The sequence below is a fragment of the Stigmatopora argus genome, chromosome 12 (genome assembly GCF_051989625.1).
Source record: "Stigmatopora argus isolate UIUO_Sarg chromosome 12, RoL_Sarg_1.0, whole genome shotgun sequence".
NCBI classification, from domain to species: Eukaryota; Metazoa; Chordata; class Actinopteri; order Syngnathiformes; family Syngnathidae; genus Stigmatopora; species Stigmatopora argus.
Genome location: NC_135398.1, coordinates 11,220,206 through 11,242,311, shown reverse-complemented (window position 1 = coordinate 11,242,311; position 22,106 = coordinate 11,220,206). Strand labels below are relative to the sequence as shown.

The window sequence follows — 22,106 nt, the reverse complement described above, 5'->3', positions numbered from 1 at the left end:
TCTCTCTCATGATTATAATTTTGAGTGCTGGTTTCAACAGTAACAACCCGGCGACCAAACGTCCGTTCTACCAAACGTCCGGTCGACCAAACGTCCGGTCGACCAAACGTCCGGGGACCAAACGTCTTTCGACGAAATGTCCGAGTACCGAGGAAGGTCACTCGCACTGAGTTCGGAGGGAGGTCAGCTAAGACACGTCTCTTTACCAATAAAGGGCGCCGAAATGAGGCATATTTATTTATTTATCTATCTATTCAACATCAAAGAAACGAGCATCTGTGACAGGTCACTTAAGATCCTTATGGAAGCCTAATGAGCCAGATATGCATGTTCAAAAAAGGGAGTGTAATTCGGTGGGAACATTGTAATGTCGCGGTAAAAGCGAAAACATTTTCAGGCCTGAAGGAAACAACAGCCTGGATCAAAACTTTACTCTCAAGGGATCTACCAATAGTACATTGGTGATTGAGTGGCACTCCTGATTTTGAGTGTTCAAGCAGCCGACCCTGCATGTTTTTGGGATGTGGGAGGATTATCGAGCTACCTCACACTAAATCTACTGCTGCTAACATTTTTGTTTTAGAGCTGTTATTCTTTTGCCGGTTCTCACCTCAGTTGGGCTCATGCGATCCTCTACTATATTCGCATCCTGATGAGAGAGAATACAATTACAGTTAAAATTGCTCTAAACTGCATGTGAATATGGAGGAGCAGATGGTCGAGTGAAATGCTGTGGAATTAATGCACAAGAAACGTTAAATGTGAGAGTGAAAATAAGCAGAATTGATATGATTGAAGCACATTTGTAAAATGCTTCTAAGAATGTTGGAATTTAGGAGTGGAAAATGAGTAGTGAAGAATGTGAGATGAACCTGTCAAGAAATGTGGAGCGTGCAGGTGAATATGTAAAATTATTCTCGATTTGTGAATTATATGCTTTTAATTAAAGATTTGATATTACCCATGAACATCCCTTTAGTAAAGTGAGGGTCACCACTTATAGAGTGCGACTATACTATACACAAGGATGGAAACATGCATGTCATATACTACATATTGTCCACAATTCACCCAGTGTCTCGCCAAGCAATGGTTACCAGGCAACAGACAAGCCAAGCTTACCGACATGGTGATCCTCATGCGTTTTGGTTTCCTCCTTTCACACGGGACGGACCCAGATGAACTCTTCCAACCGGATAGGGTGAAAAAAAGGGGGGAGGTATGACAATGCAAACGCAAAATGAGTGATAGAGACCACTTTGCTACTGGTGAGCACAGTGTTGCTGACAGCTTGCGTTCAAAACGTCAATGTAGAAATGTGTTTATGACACATCAAATGACACATGATTGACAGGAAAGAGGCATTGAAAGTGTATCCTTTGCATTAAGTGAAAAATATTGGCATGGTTGAAATTCCATGAGCTTGTTTCAGTGCCAAGAAAAAAGGATACAAAAAGCTACTAAATGTTACTTTAGATATTGCCTTACGATGTAATATATATATATATATATATATATATATATATATATATATATATATATATATATATATATATATATATATATATATATATAATTTATTCAGAGTTCACAATGGAATATGTTACAATAGTTATTAAAGTCATATTGTTGTCACACGGAGAGGCAGATGATCAGCTTTTGTTTGAATAATAAGGGGGTCGGACATAGAGGGAACTGCACCACAGTTTGCTTGGAAGTGAACCAACACCAGATTTTGATATGGCACTGTGGCTTAGCTGGTTAAAGTGCCTGTCTCGTAAACAGGAGATCCTGGGTTCAAATCCCAGTAGTGCCTTTTAGGCTTTAGCAACCTTGTGAGTATAAACTTTCTCCAATAAGGTTTCTTCTGTACCAAGTGACAGCAATCGATTCATTACACTTGTCAGACACCAGGGAACTTTTGTCCCCTTCATCATTGTGGAATGCATACAAAAAACCCATCATGTATTTACTCTCACCTCTAGCAGCTCCCTATCTTGGTCAGCACAGGACAAAGTCTGAGAACCTTGGACAGGAAAGAAAATTTGTTAGATTTTCCTACCTGTAAAGGATTCACATGACGCAGCGGTTTGGAGATGACCTACTGTCGGGCGTCTCGGCAGATGTGCATTTTAGCGCCGATTTGAGAGGAAGCTGAACGTTGGTGACCATCGGGCTGAAGGAAGAGGACTCCTCTGTGGAGATCTGGATGGAAGATACATTAACAAAAGGGAGCCGCAGACATGCACAACATGCACATGTGCACACAAAAGTAAAAAAAATGCAAAGGATCACGTGCACGGGGGACCAAGGAGACAGAACAGGTAAGGGCACAGACGACAAGAGACACACAAGACAAGCGTGTTAATGTCAGACAATAGGGATGAAACAGTTCAATACAGTGGTGCTTTGAGAAATCCATTCAATACGGGCAATGGCTACGATTGTAATTCAAAACACTCCTAACGCAAATAGTTGTTTGCTATTATCACAAAGTGGAATGTCAGTAATTGTCTCACAAAAACGCTATTACAATATTTTTTAATTTAATCAGTACACATTGCGCCTTACGAAACCAAGCACGTTTCAACTCCAGTTGACCTCCAACTGACTTACCACTGTGTTCCATGAATTCCATCTGTGCCTTTACCTCCTGCCACATGCAGCATACATGCCAGATCTCAAGTCTAAGCGCTACTTCCCAACCCGGATCGGGATCCAGGCCCCACGCCGGACCCTCCCTCACTCTCGAGCCCTCGCCCCGGACGCATCCACACCTCTTGGGCGCTCACCAGGAAGCGAACCCCTTGATGAGCGTTGCCGTGTCGCTTATCGGCGGGGGCCACGTCGTCGCTCGGGCTTTCTTCGTCATCGCTGTCCAGGACCAACTGGCGCAGGTGGCTCAGGCGGCGCTGGCGACTAAGCTGCATGGAGAGCAGAGACTGGAGCTGAAGCTTCTCGATTGAGCCCAGGAGGATCATGGAGTCTGTAAGGGGAAGTGGATGAAATCGTTAGGGAACTACGCAAGATAATGATTGATACCCGACTTACCTCTGGAGTCAACCAAAGCCAATGTTTTGAGCTGACCGGTCAGAAGCATCTCCTGCAGCTCCCGATAGGACGAGGTGAGCGTGATGAAGCGTACATCCCGCACCATGATGTCCTCCACCCGTATATTGTACTTCCTGCAATGGGAAGGGAAAGCTGACCCAAAATGTGGGTTTTGTGAACCAGAATATCGGTTTATTGATATCAGGCCATTCCAGAAATGGAGGACAATTCTTCTAGATTCATAGCGAATGGTAGATTTCTTCTCTTCAAAATAATAAGCGATGGCAGCGTACATTTACCCTTCCTTACATTTGCTTCTCCTCTTCCTCACTAGTAATTGTAGGGGCCGCACTACTGAAGATAGACATTGCTCCATATTGGCGGGTGAAATACTCTCCAATTGTGACTTGCCCTCTTCCCCCCAATTCATGTTTGTATTATTGTTCGTACACTTTAAACTTTTCATATATATTTGGCAGCTACAAGCCGCGATGTGATGAATTTGAGCTAGTCGATCCGTGAAGTGGCGAGGTATTACTGAAATTTCAAAAAATATAGTCACGCATTTTTTTTCATAGTTATTTTAAGACGTGACCGGACGTTTCGTCGAAAGACGTTTGGTCCCCGGACGTTTGGTCCCCGGATGTTTGGTCGACTGGACGTTCGGTCGACCGGACGTTTGGTAGAACGGACGTTTGGTCGCCGGGTTCGCTCGCTGTCAAATTATGACAGAGAGTTTACTGTTGATATTTTGATATTAGATGTTTAGATATTAAACTCACTCTCTCTCTCATGATTATAATTTTGAGAGCTGGTTTCAACAGTAACAATCCGGCGACCAAACGTCCGTTCTACCAAACGTCCGGTCGACCAAACGCCCAGTCGACCAAACGTCCGGGGACCATACGTCTTTCTTTCGACGAAACGTCCGAGTACCATTTTAAGATATGGTCTCCATGCATGTAAATTGGTTGTGGAAATGCAAGCGTCAGTATTTTGTATATGTGGATTATTTTGAAAATGGAAGGGTAATGTAAAATGTCCTCCAATTCTGCAATGACCCATATGCAAGTTAGGACTTGGACAATGACAGACGATTTCCCAACACAGCTTGAAGACATACTCGAGATGCCCCATGCCCAACTCGGGAAGATAGGGGAGCTTTTTGATGCGGATGATGGAGTCGTAGAGCGACGGCTGGAGCGACTGAGCCACGGCATTGGCCAGAATCACTGCGATCATCACGGGCAGGATGTGCGAGATCTGACCAGTCAACTCGAAGACGATGACCGCCGTGGACACGGTGTGGGTGACGGCCCCGGACAGCGCCGCAGCACCTACGGCAGTTGGGTGGGTAGATTTTGGTAGGAATTCATCTTACAAATGATTGAAGATGCTCACCCACTACAGCGTAACCGCCAGGTACTATGGGATATATGCTGCCGTTGGCATGGATACCGCCCGGAAACACGGAAGCCATGATCTCTCCGACCAGTCTGCCAAATCCGGCGCCTGACCGGCACACATAGACAAAACTGTTTTTTTTTCCCATATGATATTAAAACACAGAGTGAGATTGGACTGACCGATAAGAAAAACCGGCATGAAGGCCCCACATGGGACGGGCATGGTGGTGGCCACGGCTGACATCCAGAACTTAGAAGACAGAATTAACATTGACAGTGCCACATTTAATGTATATCAATATTTCATATTTTTCGTAATATACAAGAAAAATCCTTGGGATTTTTTTATTATGGCAAAAAGGTACATTTCTGGGGGTATGTATTGTCTCTTATCTAACGATAGGATTCGTATCATGATTCATAGGTCATGATTCAATTTGATTCCGATTAATCTCGATGCTACAGTTTAAGAATATTTTTGGTATTTATTCATCCATTTTCTGAACTGTTTATCCTCATAAGAGTTGCAGGGGGATGCTGGACCCTATCCCAGTTATAATTACCAGAATTGTGCAATGTTATATTGTGATATATCGCAGAATTAGTTATTTTTAAACACCATTATTAAAAAAAAAAAAAAAACGTCGTGGCGGTACCTTCATAATGATGAAGAGGATGAGCGTGATGAAGACGTTGACTTGGGGGTGCTTCCAGCCGTGGTGGTGGCCTATGTAGTCAAACTCCTCGGCCACACCGTGTCGGCACCATGTGCGGTTGTCGAAAAGCGCCACCAGCGACTCGTGTTGGGTCAGCTGAGGAAAATTACACACACATGGCTTGCATTGAACAAATTGATTGAAAAGTATTCAAAGCACTTGCTTTTTTATTCCATTTGTTCCGCCTCATATTCCAAGTTCCCTCGCTCAAAACAGCATCTTGCTAATAATATTGATTTTTATTTATATTACTATATTTATCTAAATGCTGCAGTGTCAAGTTCTCTTTCTCCATGGAGGTGAATGAAAACTACTCTACTCTACTATATAATTAAGTTTTTTATTTTATTATTCTCAGATTTTTTTTTAAATATCAAATTTTTGTAATAACTTAAAAATTAGGCTCAAAAGTAAATGTTGAAGATTCCTTTCACATTATAAATGAATAATTGTTAAAAAGAGAATAAATATATTTTCATTATTATTTTCTTAACACATTTAAATTAATTTGATGAGTTTACAAAATTCCCAAATTAGGAATGAAAATAACAATTTCTTTCATCTTGATTTACAATTTTTAAAAACCGAAATGTATTATTCCTTACTTTTAAATAATAACTGCAAAGTAAAAAACATCAAATTCACGTTATATTATTGAATAGATTTGATTACAGAAATAGTTCCACCTATAAAACAATTGAAAATGAATAGCGAATATTGGAACTAAATACGTATCTCATTTGATAGTTTAGTTCACTAGATCTGTATTACTTCATCCACTAATCTGCCAATAATTAATCGCCCCCCAAAAAGGATTTATTTTAAAAAAGAACTATCTCTTTCTAAGACATCTTTTCAATTGATATGAAATGATTGGGTACTAAGCCATACTTAAATTCTAAACTAAATTGAAAATGCAAAAGTTTTCTAATATTAGAATAATTACATGAACATATTTTACATACACATCATTTCTTTTTTAATTCAGATAAAAATGATCCGCCCCGCCTGTCATTGCTTCCGTCAAACATTTCTAAAATGTATACTGGAGCTGGTGTTGACTTCTCTTGCTGAATCATTTCAACAAAAGTCCGGCGGATTACTCACCTGGCCGGCCATGAACTGCCCAAAGCCTGGGGGGAAGGTGAGGGTGGACACCAGCAGGGTGACCATCGCCGGATACGCCAAACGCCTGACAGGAAGAGACGGACTGCGGTATCATTAATAAATGTGCTCTTCAACCAGATGGGGGAAGATTATTTATTTATTTTCTTAAAAACTTTAAACACGAGTGTAGGGAGGGGACTCATGGAGCATAAGACATGGAAGATTAAAGTTAAAGTCAGAAAATGTAAACAAACCCTTTGTATTTTGTTCCATTTCTGTTTAAATTGTTCATAAAATGTTAACAGGCCCCACGACAGGATAAGTGGCAAGTGAAATAAATGAATGGATTTTACACGCTATTTCCATCCTCTGAAAATGACGTGATTGGGCCAGATTTCCAATCACATGATCAGATCGAGAAAACCTTATAGTTCATATTGGGATGTGTGCAGCCATCTATGTGTGTACTCCATTTGAAATATCTTGTTAGAGATTGATCCGCTAGTTAAAATCAATGGGTTTCGAGCGCTGTTAATGTGCAATCATCCTCTGGGTGTCAACAACATGGTTCTGCTTCTTTGCGGTGGGATAACAATTAAAGGGTTCCTATAAGGGTGACATTCAATTCCCAGTAAAGGATGAGATACTTACTTCCTTAGTAAGAGCTTGTTAATGGTCTTTTGCCGCCTCATGCACTCCACGATGAGCCGGTTCAGGTAGACAAAGAGGGCACCACCGAAACCGCATGCGATACTGCAAGACAACAATAATGAAATGAGAAAATTATAATCAGCATAGGCAGAAATTTTCTTTTTACTGTCACTAACTCATTCACTACCAAACATCATGTCGCAAGACACCACCTTCTTTCAAGCACCATCAAAATTTGTGTTTGATGGCTACATGAACACTTAATTCACAAAAATAGACTTGAATTCATTGCAAAAACCTTTTTTCTACTCTTTTTGGCTATTTAGTTGTGTGTATATGTCTAGTATTACTACTCAAGGGGCTTCTCATTTTATAAGCCTCTGATGTCTGTGACCTTTGACCACATTACCCAGCTTCCATTTCATATTACAAACATATCCTGAGACTGTGAGAACAATCTCTTTATTCATTTTTGCATTATCTTGAACAAAATCCTATATAGAGAGACGTATGGTACAGAAAAAAATAGACTTTGCCTTTTGTGGGTTTTACCTAATGTGGAATGTAATAAAGCAAAGCTGTTAGAACAGGGGTGGGCAAACTTTTTGACTTGCGGGCCAGAATGGATACTAATATTTGACAGAGGGGCTGGGCCAGGAGCATTTGGACACGCAATGTAATTGATCAAACCTGGGAATTGAAATGTAAGAAAAAAGACACAATTGAAGGTGAAATATTATTTTCAAATTTACTTTCAACATTAAGAACATATTATTATTCAACGAAATGGCAGCTGGTAAGTTACACTCCAACAAAGGTCTAGATTAGTGCGCAATCTATCGGGGAAACGAGGGTATTGCAGGGAAAAGGGAAATGAATGAGGTCATTGATTTTTACTATAATTTGGACAACGTGGGCGGGCCGGATTAAAAAGCCTAACGGGCCGTATATGGCCCGCGGGCCGCAGTTTTGCCCAATTCTGTGTTAGAATAACCTAAAATGGAAATGCTAGGATTTGAACCCAGGCACTTTGAACCACTAAGCTACAACAACACAACTAAAATTGATCAAATTTATGTACCAGTAAGAAATATGGCTGGGTAAAGGGGGACCACCACCTCAATTGATTCCACGATTGCAAAGTCAACCTGAAAGAACCCATAAACTATCATCTATTGCCTAAATGAACCTGAAACATGATCATTCACTGCCAGCCCTCCACAAAATGGACTGAAAATTTATTATGGTCAGTTTATGCGTTACCTGAATACTTAAAAAAATGAATAGAAAATCTTACTTTATTCTAGATTTAATTTATGATCTGCAATGTAGCAAGGGCATCTACAGTGAACCGTGATATAGAAGGCCAACTGTGTATGAAAAAAGATAACTGTAAAAGGGAGTAAATAAAGGGGGAAGGGGCTTTGATTTCCTGCCAGGACCATCAAACACAAATCAAGTCAAGTTGAAAGGAATACAAAATGAGGAGGCTGGAAGAAGCAAACAGCTCAGGGATTGTGAGACGTCGGTTCGCCCTACCCGAGAATGGCGAAGGCCGGCAGCTCCTGAAGGTCGAAAGGGAAGTCCAAACGGAATCGAGTCTTGAAGAGCGCCGTGATGGTCTCTGGTAGACAACAAGAAAATTCAGACAACACGCGTGGCATACAGATAGACTTCATTAGAAGAATTTCACATTTGACAGACTGGTCAACACATTGACTGCGGCGTACCTTCGTCCTTATTCCACACAGCCAGCACGCGGAAGATGAAGGCACTGAAGGTAGCAGCAAAGAAGCCCCTCCAGTAGTTCCTCACCGCAAAAAACGTTGAGGTGACCTCGATGCTGAACAACACCCCTTTTGGTGCGCAAAAACACAAACAAAAATCTATTCTCGCGATCCCATGTGACATCAACGATGCAATAACAGTAATATTTTAATAACTAGTGAGCACTTCACCCATTGTTAACCATCGACAGCGATACTTTCAATCCATTTGCATTTCAAAAGGACTGGACATCTAACTTCTGTCTGCGCTAGCCAGGTTAAGTACCGTATTTTCTGCACTATAAGTCGCACTTTTTTCATTGTTTGGTAGGGCCTGTGACTAATACTAAAGTGCGACTTCGATGTATTGTTTTTTTTTCACTCTGATGGTGACCAGCCATGATATGTTGATGTGTTCTAGGCTATAGTTATCTGAAAAACTGTTATTTAACAGATGTCTATTTAGCCTGTTGTTCTTTGTTTTGCTATAGTTAATTAAATGCATGTAAATGTTTGTTTTTGTTTCTGTTAAAATGAAAAATTGCCCTCTCAAAAAGGCAACCTATACTGCAGTGGGACTTATATATATATTGTTCCTCTTCATTGTGCATTCTTTGGCTTGTGCTTCTAAAAAATACGGTATATATTTAAACAGACTTCTATAGGTGTCGGCTTACCTCCAATGGGTGCAGCGAAGCAGCATCCCACGCCCACTGCACAAGCAGCAGACAGCATTTCGGTGTTTCGCAACTCGTTCTGTTCAATCGGTGTCAAATAAGAAAATAAAATAAAATAATACATATACACTTCATGGAGGACAAAGTTTACCGAGGGATCAGGCTCCCCCAAAAATAATATTTTCAACACCAGCGATGCAAAGCTATATGCTTTATGCAAGATTTTGACAATTAATACATTTAAGTACATTTACTTAGATGATTTGTTTCACAAGGACAGTCTATTATAAATTTTGAAAATGTATTTTCTAGAAAATGTTGATTTTTGCAGTCCTTCCAAACAGATTATCAAGTACGCTCATATGTCTTTGTATCCCAAAAATGGCATTCAAACAAATTTGTCAAGTTTTACGTATCAAAATTGCGGATATTTTTACACAGTACAATGCGGGAAGACAGAGCAGACAAATGGAAAGCGTCCAGCTATCATGCCCCCCCAAAAATGGCTTTTAAGCAGCTTTGCGAAATACTTCGCACACCACTTTGGCATTTTTTTTCTCTTAAAAAAATCCCTGGCTTTTGCAAAAGTTGAACACAAGAATTAAACAATCTCATAATATTCTGCCTGTAATTAACGTCTTTATTGTAAGCATTAACCAATGGCTGCCATTGATGGCAAACTGCTTCAAATCCATTTGCATGGGGATGGCTGGCAATGAATGAGCACGTTTCAAGTGACATTGACGGCGATAGTTGTCCAATCCATTTGCACTGTTAGGGTTGGCAGTGATGATGGATTGGATGCCTATCACTGGCAACAAATGCCAGTTTTCAAGGATGTAGAATGAATGTTCAAATGGCTTTTCAAGATCAATGTTGATGGAAGTGACCTTAAATCATACCTTGCTTCCCTCAAAGGGCTCTTCCTTTAGCAGTAATAGTGGCGGAGGGAAAAAAGAGATGTGTGAGTAGTGAAGGTGCACACAAGTTACCTTTTCTCCCTTACACGAGCAACAAATGAAATCTGTCAAACAGTCTCGGTCGCGTGGAGAACTGAATGAACATCTCGGACTGATTACGCTTTAATGGGAGGCGGACCTCCTCACACTATTCGAGTCTAACTGAGAGCAGCCTCCCTCCATGTCACCGGTGTCCGTCTTCCTTCGATGTGTGAAGTCCGAGCTGTGGATGTTAGAGGGGGTCCTGTTGAGTTGCAGAGAGCCAACATCAAGCTCCGGCTTTACCTCAGTCCGGGACCAAAGGCATGAATTTTGGAGTATGTACGTAGACCAAAAAAGTTTACTCTGTTGAAGTAATTCCGTTTTGATTTTTTAGCTTAATTTAGCACATACACACTTGCATGTGGTGGTTTTGTTGTTTTTGAGGAACACATTTTGGCTTTCCTTTTTTTCTATTCATTAGTAATCAGCAGTAGTAGAACACCATAATGTAGTCATTTCTGCTAAAAGCCAAAATCTTAAAATTGTGCATTGCTGCCATCTGATGGCGACAATGCATCATTAATATTGATTCAAAAATTGTAGTACAGTGAAGCAGCCTCAGATCGTCCACATGGAAAACCTAGATTGACTGAATGTAATGCTGTTATCTTTGCTGTTCTTTTTTTTACTAGAATGAGTATAATTCATCACTGTTGAGGAGCGTAAATACAGTACTAAGTCCATTCTTACCGTGTAGATTCCACCAAAAAGAGCGGCCATAAGTTTGCTGAGAAGCGCCGCGCACAAGCTGGCAACGTGCACAAAAGGCCCCTGTAGATCAAGATGAATAAGAAAAGGAAATCAGTTGACTATAGGCTTGTTTAAATAAAAACATCTTGCATGACAGCTAACCTTATTGGACGAACAAGAAATTACTTGAATATTTTGACTAGGGATGTCCCCGATCCATCCCGATTACATCATTTTTAGAGGATTGTATCAGGTAAGAAGATCGGGTTTTTAAAATGTATTTGTTTTAGTTTCAAGTATTAACTCATTGCCATTGACTAGACCAGACATGGGCAAACTACGGCCCGCGGGCCATATACGTCCCGTTAGGCCTTTTAATCCGGCCCGCCGCCGTTGTCCAATTTTTTTCTTTATTTTTTGCGGTGAAAATACAGGAAATCATTGGATGACCTGCATGAGCAATTCTGCCGTCGGTTTTGTGATTTTGGAAAAATTGACAGCTTGTGTCATTTCCTCTAGTCCTTTTTTTCTGTTTATGTTTCATATGTACTGTTAACGGATGCAGTTTTTATATGTATCGTATCTTGTGCTGACCCGGCCCGCCTGTCAAATTTTTAAAGTCAATATGGCCCCCGGGCCGAAAAGTTTGCCCAACCCTGGACTAGACACCGACTAGACGTTCAATCCATTCATCGTTCCTTCGCTGCCACCAGTGAAAATGGATTGAATGTCTCTCGCTGTGACCGACCGTGAAACATGTTCACTTTTTATGGCAGTTAGTGTGTTTAGATAACAATAACAAAATAATCCATCCGTATAATGCAAATATTTATGTTTTATTTTATTTTATTGACATTACTGAAACAAAAAAAAGAGAACGTATCCAGCGACTGTAAAAAAAAAGTCAAGCAATCACAACGAAAGTATCTCAATTAATCACATTAGGTGACAAACTTTATTCACTGTATAGGCTTATTCATATTTATTTTGTTGCAGCACAAGTGATTTGTAAAATTTTGTTGATTCGTTAAAATTATCTTTTCATATGATCATGATGTTGCAATAACTCTGTTCTAGTTAAAGGGGGCATTTGTATTTATATGCTTTTTTCCATTTCTCGGTATTGGCAGATCCACAAAATTAGGTGACTCGGACTTGGATTCACATATGTGATCAGGACATCCCTAATTTTCACATTAGCAGTGGTTTGACCAGCCCATAAATTCCCCACGAATTTTGAAATGACAGTTCCAGCGAGCCTTTCGCCGTCATCGGCCATCTCGACGGGAAAGCTGTCAAGCATGAAACGTAAAAAATCCTCTACCTCCTTCCCTAGCGGCATCCCGCTGCCCAGGGCACAGGTGAGGCCGATGACCTTCGCCACAAACGTCTTAAAGGTCAAGTACTCCTTGAGAACCACTCCTCTTAGGATGGTCTTCATCTCCGGAATGCCTGAGCCTGGGTCACGACAAATTCCAGGTGTGGTCGTGATGGAGCGTAGGGAAAAGAGGTGTTGAAAGAAAGTAATTACATAGGAATAAACGAGAAGGGGGGCTTGTACAGCGGCGCTCTGATTGATATTCATAATCTTATGTACGCCTATCTAATCATAGCAATATGATATGGATTTCCTGCCACGTCCTTGGAGAACTTATGACGGTTAACACGGGCAATTACGTTATTCAAACACAAAGCAGCCGCCGCCCCGTCGGACGATGTCGAACATATGTTGGCAGATTAAGTGTGGAGAAGTGCACCTCACCCACAGCCTGAGGAGCCAAAATCTGGGTGAATCCAGCAGAGAACGTGATCAGCACCACGGGGTAGCTGACCCAGGCGATGTACTGCAGGAGCAGATTGCTGTCCAGGCCCCCATACATCCACTTCTGTGCTGCACACAAACGCAACGCACAGTGGTGTACGTAAGTCTGAACCTGAGAGAGGTATGAATTTATTTCATTTTTGCCTTGTGCAAGGATTTTGAAAAATATATTTGTGAATGAGCCAGGCATACAATTGTTATTGACAAAAAAGTAACTATTAGAAAATGTTAATTTTGTTTTTAAAGTGTTGTCCTTTGTGGTCAATCTTATTTGAAAAATTGTATTTGCACACTCAATGAGGGCTTTCAAATTCACACCATATTTTATTTAATCTTACCCAAATATTTTTAAGCATATGAATTAATTTGTCTATTGCAAAATTGCAGCAAGATTTCTTTAAATGACATTAGGAGATGTGATTTTTTTAAATGTAAAATTTTTGTTTCTTGCACTGGTAATGCACAGTATTGTATTTGCATGCTGATTGAATTGAAAGCTTTATTTTCATTGTACATACATACATATACATACTGTGTAAGTTTACTCATGTTTTAGTCTTTTGTGTGTGGTTAATTTAAAATTTGAAAAGTGGAACCTTGACATGACCTCCAATAATGGAATGACCAACAAGCTCTTGAGGATTTTTTCATCTACTCTGTGCCTCTTTCTTACCTTCTTGGCAAAAGGCGATGGCATAGTCCATGACCCAGCTAACCAACGCCATGAGCAGCCCCAGCAAGATGAGAAAGATCCAGTCCTCACCCACGCGTGAGATCAGGAACTTTTGACAGCTAGATGCACACGCTGAAGGTAAGGTTGTGCCCACCAGAAAAAAAGGGAATACAAATAGATAATGAGTGTGAAAGAATTAGCCTGTTACATAAACAATATGATAAGACAAAATTCATATTTTACATGTTGAGACATGTTACAGGGGTCAGAAACAAATGGATCTTTGCAAGGGTGAAACAGTGACACAAAATAAGATTTTTTTTCTTGGATTTAATCAGATTTCACATAAAAACAATGAGACTTTTGGAGAAATGTCAAAAGTTGTGTTGTATTCATCATCATCAAACTCTGCTGACTAAACTTTGTACTTTACGATGAAGGTTAACGTATCCCCTGCCATTAGAATGCGATAGACTGGACATCTATAATCTATTTTCACAGGGTCTAGTGGCAGTAATCTTTCAGTATTATACTGACTGTACCACTCACTGTATTGTAGTCGTTTTTTTCCATCTAGGAATGTAGCTGTGCGCCATTTTTTTCTGTCTGGGTGGCATTTCCATGTGTATGCCGAGAATAATCATTTGTAGCAGCAAGAAAGAAAACACCTCAAGTCCAAAAGGCAATCAGTGGCAAGGCTTAGAAAATATCCCCATTATGTGGAATGTTTGTAGAGAGGCTTTTGTACGTCCCCCTTAATGAGAAGGCGTTTGCTTTTGTAAACACACTCGAGAATGGAATGAAAAGCGCTTGTCATTATCATATTCATGTTAACTTGATAGAATACAAGAGCCGTTTTGTGACAAAAGTGAGCAATTCAAATTCATGCTATATTTCCATACATTTTAATAGACACGATCGAAAAGCGGAGAATTCCATGGACCTCATTTGAAAAAGAGCAGACACAACAAAGCTGGGTCATGGTTAGAGTTCCACTATTACTAGGTCAGCTAAAAGAAGCAACGCTGGACTCATTTTTTGTCTCATCTGTGGACACGACTAGAGGCTGGAATCCGCTTTAGTTATCTCTTGAGAAGGCCACACTTGTGCTATTGACACATTTTCCAGATCCATATTTCAACAACCCCCCAAAAATAAAGTAAATCATTACTTCTGACGGTAATAGACGTTTGATGCATTTGAACTAAGAGCGGAAAAAAGAGTTAAAGGGAAAGACAATACATTTATTATGTCCGTCCCGGGGCCAAAAAATCCACAATTTAATCTAATCTATTTTTTTTATGTATTTGACAAAGGCCCGATAAAAAGTGTGACATTCCCCTGTTGGCATGGCTACATTTGCCGTGGTTCTTTGGTGCTTTTTGGAGGGTTTGATTTGATGCATTTCACACTTGAGCCTGGCAGACGGAGATAGTTCGTGTAACAACAGTCTCAAAAAGCCTAGCTGCTTGAACGCATACACACACAAGGATCCTCGGCTTGTTTTTAGCTCTATTCCACAAAAAAATAAAACCCCCGAACTGCTTTTCTCTTCATGCGTAGGCTGCCCTGGTCCAAAACAGCTACAGCACTGGTTACTCATCAGCAGAAGAGCACAAATGTAGTTTAGCCCACACATACTGTACGAGAGGGAATCACTAAAACCCCCACAGTTGAATTTGTCCAACTTTTATCTAACAAAACACAACAGAGCAACTAATATCTGAACTGGAGTCGAAAAACATTGTTTTAACTCAATACTTTTAAAAACACCAATCAAATGAGCCTGGATACATGGTTACCTCTATTTATGAAAGTCTTTACGTATGAAATATTGAAAGTATGAAGCGTTTCAATTAGAAAACTGAGACTGAGTGGTGAGCGCATCAGCCTCACAGTTCTAGGGTCAAGGGTTCGATCCCAGTTGGGTTCTCGCTGTGTGGAGTTTGAATGCTCTCCCTTGGCTTGCATGGGTTTTCTGTGGGTACTCCAGTTTCCTCCCACATACCATAAACATGCATGGCAGGCTGGTTGCACTCTTTAATTTGTCCCTAGGTATGAGTGTGAGCATGAATGGTTGCCAATCTCCTTGTGCCCTCGATTGGCTGGCCACCAATTCAGGGTGTCACCCGCCTCGTGCCCGGAAGACAGCTGGGATATGCTCCAGCACCCCCGCAACCCTTGTGAGGTTAAGCGGTTTGGAAAATGAATGAAAAGAAATTTCAGCTACAAAACACAAAATCTAAAAAAAAAAACAATAAAGAATTCACCAAAACGTAATTACATTTCCAGGAACCTGTATTTTATTTTGAAATTGGAATGCTAGAGTTGCTCTCCCATTGGTTATCTCCCTACACCCAGCTGGCCTCTCTTTGCCTTGGGTATGCTTTGATCATTTGTGCATGGATTTGTTACTCGTTTTAATGGTTTAATAAATAATGTTCTTATATTCTGTATTTGTGTGCTTTTCACATGTTTCAAACAAAATTGGTATATATTTTTAAAAGGTTTATTGGGGACATTGGAACAGACTAGGGTTTTTACATGTAAAATGTGTCTCAGGCTACGAAACCACTTCATCAACCAATTTATTTAGTAAGTAGAGGTACCTCTGTATTTTTATGTCATTTTGCGAGGCTTTCAAAAGGCTCCCATAAAAACGGTGTGAGCCTGAAACGAAAGCTGCTTCCACCGGTGTCCACCTTTCTCAGCTTTACTCACATCGCTGGCCACATGGGAAAACGCAGCTATAATAATAACATATTGCAGTTATTGAAAAAGTACACCTCAGAATGATAAGGTGATATATGATTGGTTTGATACTTCCCTCCAGTGCAGTCGTTTATTCAGTTACAAAACGTGATTTTAGAGAACCGGACCGATGAGACTGAACCAGCGCTCTGAGACAAGCAGACACAAACAGAGGATGGAAGGTGGGCACTTGTCTTTGACATTGAGACAGCCTGCTTGGCTGGAGGTCATTGCACACATCAGTCCTATCCAATCACGATCACATCGCCTCGCTTCGCCACTCAGGTCCAACTGCTGCTCTACCTTAAAGCCCAAAATGTAAACACTACTGAAGCATTTCCCCAAATACTGCCTTTCACTACTGTTAAGTTTACCAAAATGAATGAATGAATAAAAAGTGAAAGGTTAAGTATTTTTATTGTGACAACATGCAGTTCCATTATTTGTATTTTGCAAATTTATTCTTTTAATTATAATATAATTATTTAAGATATTTAATTGGATTGGGGTCCGGTGGATTAAGTGGTTAGCACGTCAACCTCACAGTTCTGGGGTCCTGGGTTCTAATGCAGGTTGGTGCACCTGTGCGGAGTTTGCATGTTCTCCCTAGGCCTTTTTAGGTTTTTTCCTGGTACTCCGGTTTCCTCCCACATTCCAAAGACATGCATGGTAGGCTGATTGGACGCTCTAAATTGCCCCTGGGTATGAGTGTGAGAGTGAATGGTTGTCTGTCTTCTCGTGCCCTGCGATTGGCTGGCCACCGATTCAAGGTCTCCACCACCTCTGGCCCGAAGTCAGCTGGGATTGTCTCCAGCACCCCCCGTGACCCTAGTGAGGAAAAAGCGGTTCAGAAGATGAATGAATGAATCAACATATAATTGAATTGGTGGCCAAACAATCATAGGAATGTGTTTCCAAATAAATTAAATAATATAAGATCATCTTTGATAGTCCGATATTGGCAAAACTTGTAAATACATTCGGAATAAACATAGGACAGAGAAAATAAAGAAAAATAACAGCAATGATTCAGAAAGCGGTGGCAAACTTTTCCTTCTGGAGGGCCCTTTAATGTTGCTCTGCATCAGTAGCTCCTTCGTCCAAATTTTTGTTCAATTAAATCCACCAATGACTTGTTGTGCTCTTTAACTCCTCCAATTTTAAGAAAAATGAATGCAAAATTATTGTAACAAATACTACAGAAAATACAAAAGGAGGAGGGCCGGGCTAATCACTCACACTGGCACTTGGAGCATGGGCCTTTCGGGGAGTTTTGGAGGTTGGCAGCTCGACTTCGGACGCTGGTGTTGCGCCGCATTCCTCCGCCATTGCGCACGCCGCCATCCCGTAGGCGGGCCGCTTCCGCCTTGGCGTAGACACCCAGCTCCTGGGTGTAACGCCCATACATCTGCGTGCAGCACAAAGGTTTCATACTTTTATTAACCCATTCTCTGACATTGACGGCAATGAATATCTAGTGAATGCAAATGTTTGAGCGTCATTGACGGCAACAGGCATATAATCCGTTTTGATTCGGAGTGATGTTTATGACAATGACAGTGAGTGAGATAGAACACTGGGGCAAAACATGCAGCCGACATAATGACCGACACATTACAAAATGTCCACTCCACTTTTCACTTAGCGGTCACAAGTAGTCTTTCTTTTTCTGGCCCAGCCAATGAGCTCAATCTCTCAGCTCCCAGTTGATTAACTCCACACGGCTGGCACCCAATTAACCGGTAATGATGAGAGGCGGAACCGCAAGCTGAATACGCTGCCAGTCACCCAGTATAAAGCCAACGTCTGCCATGGAGATAGTGTCCTTGCACTCTTGAGCACCATCATGGCACAGTCCAGGAGCTTGTTAGGTGTTTTGCTGCTGGTTGCTGCACTTTTGGCTGTTGATGCTCAGCATTGGATGGGGGCTCTGCACAAGAATCCACCTTTGTCACTACCTCAGAAGCAAGTAGGTGTTCCTTTGACTCCAACTCAAGTGGACCAATGCCAAGTGGAGCACAATGAGATGATCCAGTGTGGAACCGGTGACATCACCCAAGAACAGTGTGAAGCCATCAACTGCTGCTACAATGGACGCCAGTGTTATTACGGCAAAGCTGGTAACTCTGCTAACCTTCCTTCCTACAATTTGAAGCTTGGCAGCTTTGATTAATATTTTCTGTCTTGTCAGTGACGGTGCAGTGTACAAGAGATGGCCAGTTTGTGGTGGTAGTAGCTCGTGACTCTACGCTTCCACCCGTGGATGTGACTTCAATTAGCCTGATTGAAATGAACGATCCCACTTGTGAGGCTGTTGACACCACCGCTGCCTTTGCTATTTTCCAGTTCCCCATGACTTTGTGTGGCACCGCTGTCAAGGTGGGTGGGAGGTTTATTTTTTTGGACTGAGTATTGTTGGCTGTAATTGTGTTTCATGGTGCTTTCAACATCTTAAGGAGGAAGAAGGCTTTGTGGTATATGAGAACCACATGTCGTCATCGTATGAGGTAGGAATTGGACCCAGAGGCTCAATCACCAGGGACAGCCATTTTGAGTAAGTATTTTAGCTTGGTGTTTGACAGAACTGATCTGAAACCAATCTTTCTGCACTTTCACTGGTAGCTCTAGCACTAGAAACAAGTGAGGATTATCTCTAAGGTTCCTAGTATTGGCATTTATTGGTAGCTGTCAAATCTATTTTGCTTGGCAGTGAATCACTTGGCCTCTCTTGGTTGAAATGAATTGGACATCTACTGTAGCCAATTACTTGTTTTATCATTCCTCTTCTGTGGTGACTACACTAATGTAACTCCTTTGCTCAGGTTGCTGTTCCAGTGTAGATATTCAGGCACCGCTGTTGAAGCGCTGGTTTTAGAGGTCAATGACCTTCCCCCACCTGCATCAGTTGCTGCTGGTGGCTCTCTCAGGGTTGAGCTGAGACTTGGAAATGGCGAGTGTTTCTCAAAGGGCTGTGTTGAAGGTGTGTATGGTGGCAAATTCTTACATTGAAGTATTTTGGATGACTCTATGTAAAATATTACTTGCAGAAGAGGCAGCTTACAACTCCTTCTACGACGCCGCAGACTACCCCATCACTAAAGTTCTGAAGCAACCCGTGTATGTTGAAGTCCGCATCCTTGATAGGTCCGACCCCAACATTGTTTTGACCCTGGAGCGCTGCTGGACCACTACCACTCCTAATCCAAACAGTGTCCCTCAATGGGATTTAATAGTTGATGGGTAAATGTTTCTGCTACTTTGAAATGAAACCACTGTCCTTGGGTTGTTTCTCATGTATGATGTTGCAGGTGTCCCTACCATGATGACCGCTACCAGACAAGCATGGTTCCTGTGCGGGAGTCCTCTAGAATTCTTAGCCCAACACACTACAAGCGCTTCATCTTCAAGATGTTCTCCTTTGTGGATCCCAATTACTTCACCCCACAAAAGGATAGGGTAATGTGACAAAACTTAATTTAAAATGGTGTTGGAGATTAATTACTTCAGACAGCCTACATGTTTTACATGTGCTTTTAAGAGGTGAGGTTTACAACACAGTATAACTGGTCCTACTATCTTGGACTTTAATCAACATTTGACATTCTAAAACCTTTTGCTGATGCTTTTCAATAATGATCTTCAAATGGCTTGCAAAGTTCACTGCAAGCACAGTTCGTCCTTACCAAATCAAGAGACGTGGCACCCTTCACATCCAACCTTTTGACTGTAAATAACAATTTGTATCAATCACAGGTTTTCATCCACTGTGCCACAGCAGTGTGTTATCCCAGCAGCACAAATTCCTGTGAACAAAACTGCCATCATGGATATCGTGAGTGACTGCCTCTGACTTTGCCCAACATTTGAACATTCAATTAATATTTTGTAACTTTCAGTCCATGCAGGAAGACCTGCAAGCACAGCCCGCAAATCTCTCCACCAGGATGTGGTCTCAAGCAAGCAGGTGATTCTGACTCCCCTGAAGGGGTCACTCTATTGATGCTCTGGAAAAAATGGAACAGCTAACTACTTACCCAAAACCAGTCATGACTTTTAATAAAGGTTGTTAAAAGCACTCTGTTGCCATGATCCATTGTCTTAATGTTACTGTAAAAGTCACTGCCTTGAGTGTGTGGAGGCACTAATGGAAGTCATTTGAGAAAGCAAGGTAAAATGTTAATCATTTGGTCAATACAGTAGGTGGCTAAAATTTCTTGACAATGGCCCTTCAATTCTCATTTTGGTATGTGTAGCTTTTTTTAATGTAGGAAATAATCAACACTACATTAGACTTGACCTTTTAATCCAGTGCTCAACTAACACTGAGCATGCTTCTAATGACTCCGAGGTCTTCAAGGATAAAATTCCAGTCATAAAACTTTTTGTCTTAATGTTGGAAATTCACTAAAAGGTGTGCATCTACAAGGCTCAATGTTGCCTTGTTTTCTCCAGGCTGCAACTAGTGCATCTTTGTGTGCTACACACCTTATTTCTCCTCCTCCCCTAATTAAAATGTGTGTCACGACCATTCCAGACTTGCTTGTTCTACTCAAATGAACTGGGGGTGCAGGGTTGCTTATAGATGGTGGAGAAGCTTTTGGATGCACAAGTTCATGCCATGTTTACCTGCAAGTTGATTTTCTGGGGGTAACATGGTGTAGTAGGCTAAGTGGACAATGTGTTTATTGTTTTTGAACCCATAACTGGCTTCTGCACACTGAAATCCTCTTTCTGAATTTTCAAAAAAGTTGTGGAGACCAATGAATGGTATGTTAATGAGATCTTAAGGGATCTTTTCTCTCTAAATCTGCTTGGAGCTGTATACTGTTAAAACCTGATAAAAGTAATGCCTTCACTAGTACAAGCTTGTCAGGTTACTACATTTGGAGGGAAAAAATTAAACCTTTGTTGGTAAATGCTGAATAAAAAAATTAAAACTTCTGTGATAGTGGAAGAGAATGTAAATAAAAGTAGTAGAAAACACTTGAATGTCAATACTTTTATCTTCTCCAATATATCCTAGATTATTATTGTGTCAACTTTTTTTTCTTCATGCATAGATATATAGAATGCATTGACTCCATATTTTATAGGTATTTGTAATTTATTTCAAAACTATAATGACAAAATTAATTGTTCTCAAGATGCCTGGGAACTGCATGAAACTGATTTCACAAGGAACTGATAATTAATCTGACAAAAACAAACAGATTTAATTCCCATAAATCATAAGATTCTGCTCACGCTGCTTCTCAGAGGTCAGTCTTGGTATTATGAAAAATATGAATGTGTCTGGCCTGCTATGTTCATCTTGAGAGCAGTAAGAACACATGCAAATTGTTTTTGCATCACACGAGGGGTCTCATATTTCAAATGTTCGGCTCAAATGTTTGATATGTGTTTACATTGCTGCTTGAGCCAGCAACAGAGGAGCAAGCAGATGCCACTAAAGCAGCATTAAGCATCTGCTGTGTTGATATACAGCACATCACAGGGGAGTGCGTTCACTGCTGGGCGGATCAGCGATGGTTTATGTCGAAATAAAAATGGATTTTGTTATCGCAAAAGTTATTAATAGAGAAAAGCAACAGCTCATCTTACCGGCTTTATGTTCTAACGGGGCAGCACACCGGGTATTAAATTCATCTTAGTAACATGAATACAAAAGAGTTAAAATAGGATCAGTTGTAACCTAACCGTGAAGTATTTGTGAGATTTCGCGCCTTTAGTGGATAAGGACACAGGTAACGAGAAAACACAATGATAAAAGATAATGAGATGTGATTAATGTGAGA

The 22,106-nt window shown here is 40.9% G+C and overlaps 2 protein-coding genes and 1 non-coding gene across 10 annotated transcripts in view; 2 read left to right on the top strand and 1 right to left on the bottom strand.

Annotated features, from left to right (window-relative positions):
- clcn2a (chloride channel, voltage-sensitive 2a) overlaps nt 1-22,106 on the bottom strand; it is a 43,841-nt gene that overhangs the window by 2,390 nt on the left and 19,345 nt on the right. For 2 of the 8 annotated variants that reach the window (XM_077615298.1, XM_077615296.1), the window contains exons 2-22: nt 17,551-17,719; nt 13,561-13,692; nt 12,828-12,956; nt 12,390-12,523; nt 11,066-11,146; nt 10,277-10,300; nt 9,375-9,453; nt 8,662-8,787; nt 8,471-8,555; nt 6,932-7,033; nt 6,281-6,383; nt 5,114-5,269; nt 4,638-4,707; nt 4,453-4,563; nt 4,175-4,388; nt 3,052-3,185; nt 2,778-2,986; nt 2,106-2,205; nt 1,980-2,026; nt 1,123-1,185; nt 611-649 (exon numbers count right to left, since the gene is read on the bottom strand). In XM_077615298.1, coding sequence (XP_077471424.1) covers nt 611-649; nt 1,123-1,185; nt 1,980-2,026; nt 2,106-2,205; nt 2,778-2,986; nt 3,052-3,185; nt 4,175-4,388; nt 4,453-4,563; nt 4,638-4,707; nt 5,114-5,269; nt 6,281-6,383; nt 6,932-7,033; nt 8,471-8,555; nt 8,662-8,787; nt 9,375-9,453; nt 10,277-10,300; nt 11,066-11,146; nt 12,390-12,523; nt 12,828-12,956; nt 13,561-13,692; nt 17,551-17,719 — 2,307 coding nt within the window. Of the gene's footprint in view, nt 1-610; nt 650-1,122; nt 1,186-1,979; nt 2,027-2,105; nt 2,206-2,777; nt 2,987-3,051; nt 3,186-4,174; nt 4,389-4,452; nt 4,564-4,637; nt 4,708-5,113; nt 5,270-6,280; nt 6,384-6,931; nt 7,034-8,470; nt 8,556-8,661; nt 8,788-9,374; nt 9,454-10,276; nt 10,301-10,480; nt 10,578-11,065; nt 11,147-12,389; nt 12,524-12,827; nt 12,957-13,560; nt 13,693-16,169; nt 16,461-17,550; nt 17,720-22,106 lie in introns of those variants that run through there. The other 6 variants (XM_077615303.1, XM_077615297.1, XM_077615302.1 and 3 more) reach the window with 6 other exon arrangements.
- On the top strand, nt 1,743-1,816 carry trnat-cgu (transfer RNA threonine (anticodon CGU)). Its single transcript has one exon. It is a non-coding gene; the product is annotated as a tRNA-Thr (tRNA).
- Nucleotides 18,035-20,386, top strand: LOC144086154 (zona pellucida sperm-binding protein 4-like). Its single transcript, XM_077615972.1, has 8 exons — nt 18,035-18,431; nt 18,503-18,690; nt 18,768-18,865; nt 19,134-19,291; nt 19,359-19,551; nt 19,620-19,767; nt 20,065-20,143; nt 20,208-20,386. Exons 1-8 carry the CDS (start codon nt 18,158-18,160, stop codon nt 20,309-20,311), a joined length of 1,242 nt encoding a protein of 413 aa, XP_077472098.1. The 5' UTR covers nt 18,035-18,157; the 3' UTR covers nt 20,312-20,386.

What these genes read in the sequence shown, in the direction of transcription:
- LOC144086154 (XM_077615972.1), top strand. Translation starts at nt 18,158, where the DNA reads ATGGCACAGTCCAGGAGCTTGTTAGGTGTTTTGCTGCTGGTTGCTGCA. An exon ending in TGTGTGGCACCGCTGTCAAG is followed by an intron (nt 18,691 to 18,767) that starts GTGGGTGGGAGG and finishes CAACATCTTAAG; the next exon opens with GAGGAAGAAGGCTTTGTGGT. An exon ending in CTCAAAGGGCTGTGTTGAAG is followed by an intron (nt 19,292 to 19,358) that starts GTGTGTATGGTG and finishes TATTACTTGCAG; the next exon opens with AAGAGGCAGCTTACAACTCC.